Here is a 3597-nt window from a genome sequence, read left to right as displayed (position 1 = left end):
AACCTGGCAAAGAATTATTTTGGGGATTTATATGCTACCAAGTTAGAGATGATATGCTGAAACTACTGAGATGTTACAACTACCAGAGCTTTGGGCACATTGCAAAGAATTGTAATCAGAAAAGAGGATGTGCAAGACCATGATTATTGGAAGTCTAGCACAGGAGTGCAACCCAGATGTTGTGGCCGTGAGCTGTTGAGGGGCCCATAGATTGGCTTATGCTGGATGTGAGGTAATTAAAAGAGAAAAAAGACATTCCATCCAGGATTTTAGGTCATCACAAGTACATCGTAGTGGAAATTTGGAACAATAAAGAGACTACTGCACTTATAATCCATGTAACAGGTTAGAGTTACTGAGTCTACTTTGTGTTCAAGGGCACAATTATCCCAGGGTCATTTGGTGTGGTGACTTTAATGCTCATAGTAACATGTGCTCTTCTTGAAAAATATAACATTGATAGTTCTGGAGAAGAGTTTGAAATGATGATCAGTTCTATTCCCAGCAGTATTTTCTATATCTCTTTTGCACAAAGCATCTCAACAGCTCCCTCTACATGTTTTTTACTGGGTTCTCCAGCTGGAATTCCACTTGCAGATAAGAGATGTATCAATGTTTTAATCAGGAACCAGCTTGTACCAGTCTCTACCACTACAGTATGTATGTAGTATGTCAACACAGATGGACTCCCATGGACAGGAAACTGTTGAACTTGATCTTCCTAGTACCTTATCAATATATTGGTATGAACAAAGTCAAAGAGATTCTTTTCAACATTGTATGTAAGAATTGCAGTATTAACAGTAATTGTAAGTAACAATTGTACATTTTGTGAATGTGAATATATAATTAATTCAACCATAATTTAGCTAAATATTATCGATTTGGCAAAAAAACATACCCTCTTTTCATATATTTAAAATGACAGATCTTACAACTTGTTGGAATACCATTGAAAAACTAGAAAAATCAATCATAAATCAATCAAAACAATTAATTTATATAATCATTTTAATGTACATGTAGTAGACCCCTGGGTGTTTTTTGGTTAATTAGTTTTGTTTATTTATCTTATTATTTTTTGTTCCCTATGCTTGTGTTTTTCTGTAAAAATATATGATCGAACTTTAACATTTTTTTAAGTTATATGTCATTTAACAACGCCCAATAACGTTTTTTTTTTTTTTTTTTTAAGAATAATAAGAAGGACGAAGAAAGATTTAAACACCAGAGGGCGCCGTTGCTCCACTTACCTGAGTAGTTGACGCTGCAGAAGAAGGCGAAGAAGAGCTCTGGTTCCCTGACAGTCGTCAACATGGCGTTCAGTTTTGGCGGTGCTGCGACCAACACAGCGGCAGGTACGAGCGATATTTGGTCTTCATCATAACTAAAGATGCCTAATGTGTATTACAGAAGCGGGTTTGCAGGGATATTGACTAATACGTTGTACATCTAACTGGTAGACTGGACGTTTCGGCTAACCTGCTGCTAATAGCATTTAGCAGTGTGGTACTCAAGCTAATGATAACTGGGGGATGCTTGTAGCCTTTAGCACTGGAGAACGTACATGTTTAATGTGTAGTAAGACATATACAAATGTCTTATTTGTGTTTAAGTTTCCATAAGCCTCGGTTTAAATAAATTACCTACTAAATATGTTTCTTTAGCTTGCTTTCTTTTAATGCATGATGTAGCTAAAACGAGCTTAACTCCATATAAGCGTTCTTCTTAAAGGCACCTCCGGGTTTTCATTTGGTCAGTTTGGTGCCAAAACGACAGCTTCAACGACGTTTGGTTTTAACCCGACAGCCACCACGACCACCGCCTCTTCAGGGTTTGGCAGTAAGTGTTGAAATGGTTTCAGAGCAGTTATTATCCAGACTCAACGCCTAAACTGATTGGGTGTAGAAGGTTTATTTTAGTTTTTATTTTTCAGCTCAGCCGGTTTGTCATTTACAGTGCCTGACTAAAGTATACGTACCTGTTAAATTTATATAAATGTATATTCATTTGGACAGCTTATAAACTCAATCTTCTATCCTTTTTTAATGGGATTCTAGTTGGAGTCTTTTCTTAGTTTTCTAACAGGATTTCTAATCCTGTAAATCCACCCATCTTACAAACTCTGAACAGCTTCCTTGTCCTTGGAAAGAATAGCACCCCTATAATTTATCATGGGGAGATGTTGGGGTCCATAAAGTTTAAAAACATGCATTTTTATTTTCATGTAACTAGATCATCTTTTTCACACCATTGATTACCACATATACAGGTCCTTCTCAAAATATTATCATATTGTGATAAAGTTAATGATTTTCCATAATGTAATGATAAAACTTTAACATTAATGTATTTTAGATTCATTGCACACTAACTGAAATATTTCAGGTCTTAATATGGATGATTTTGGCATACGGCTCATGAAAACCCAAAATTCCTATCTCACAAAATTAGCAACCTTCAAATAATTATGAACAGTTATGCACTCAATACTTGGTTGGGATTCTTTTTGCAGAAATGACTGCTTCAATGCGGCGTGGCATGGAGGCAATCAGTCTGTGGTATTGTTGAGGTGTTATGGAGCCCCAGGATGCTTCGATAGCGGCCTTGAGCTCATCCAGAGTGTTGGGTCTTGTATCTCTCAACTTTCTCTTCACAATATCCCACAGATTCTCTATGGGGTTCAGGTCAGGAGAGTTGTCAGGCCAGTTGAGCACAGTGATACCATGGTCAGTAAATCATTTATCACTGGTTTTGGCACTGTGAGCAGGTGCCAGGTCATTCTGATTCTCCATAAAGCTTTTTAGCAGATGGAAGCATGAAGTGCTCCAAAATCTCCTGATACCTAGCTGCATTGACCCTGCCCTTGATAAAACACTGTGGACCAACAACAACAGCAGCTGACATGGCACCCCAGACCATCACTGACTGTGGGTACTTGACACTGGCACTGTGGGTACTTGACATTGGTACTGGACTTCTGGCATTTTGGCATTTCCTTCTCCCCAGTCTTCCTCCAGACTCTGGCACCTTGATTTCGAAATGACATGCAAAACTGGGCAACAGTCCAGTGCTGCTTCTCTGTAGCCCAGGTCAGGTGCCTCTGCTGCTGTTTCTGGTTCAAAATGGGCTTGAGCTGGGGAATGTGGCACCTGTAGCCCATTTCCGGCACTCGACTGTGCACGGTGGCTCTGGATGTTTCTACTCCAGACTTAGTCCACTGCTTCCGCAGGTCCCCCAAGGTCTGGAATCGGCCCTTCTCCACAATCTTCCTCAGGGTCCGGTCACCTCTTCTCATTGTGCAGCATTTTCTGCCACACTTTTTCCTTCCCACAGACTTCCCACTGAGGTGCCTTCATACACACTCTGGGAACAGCCTATTCATTCAGAAATATCTTTCTGTGTCATACTCTCTTGCTTGAGGGTGTCAATGATGGCCTTCTAGACAGCAGTCAGGTCGGCAGTCTCACCCATGATTGGGGTTTTGAGTGATGAACCAGGCTGGGAGTTTTAAAGGCCTCAGGAATCTTTTGCAGGTGTTTAGAGTAGGGATGCACGATATTGGGATTTTGGCCGATATCCGATATGCCGATATTT

The 3597-nt window shown here is 39.8% G+C and overlaps 1 protein-coding gene across 3 annotated transcripts in view; it reads left to right on the top strand.

Annotated features, from left to right (window-relative positions):
• Positions 1–1271: 1271 nt before the first annotated feature.
• nup54 (nucleoporin 54kDa) overlaps positions 1272–3597 on the top strand; it is a 10852-nt gene continuing 8526 nt past the window's right edge. For all 3 annotated transcript variants that reach the window (XM_015376346.1, XM_015376345.1, XM_015376344.1), the window contains exons 1-2: positions 1272–1358; positions 1735–1842. In XM_015376346.1, coding sequence (XP_015231832.1) covers positions 1316–1358; positions 1735–1842 — 151 coding nt within the window. In that variant the 5' untranslated portion in view covers positions 1272–1315. The remainder of the gene's footprint in view (positions 1359–1734; positions 1843–3597) is intronic.

The sequence above is a fragment of the Cyprinodon variegatus genome, unplaced genomic scaffold (assembly GCF_000732505.1).
Source record: "Cyprinodon variegatus isolate N-32 unplaced genomic scaffold, C_variegatus-1.0 Scaffold134, whole genome shotgun sequence".
In the NCBI taxonomy this organism is placed as follows: Eukaryota; Metazoa; Chordata; class Actinopteri; order Cyprinodontiformes; family Cyprinodontidae; genus Cyprinodon; species Cyprinodon variegatus.
The sequence above is the reverse complement of the archived record's forward strand: the minus strand, read 5'-3'. Positions and strand labels throughout refer to the sequence as shown.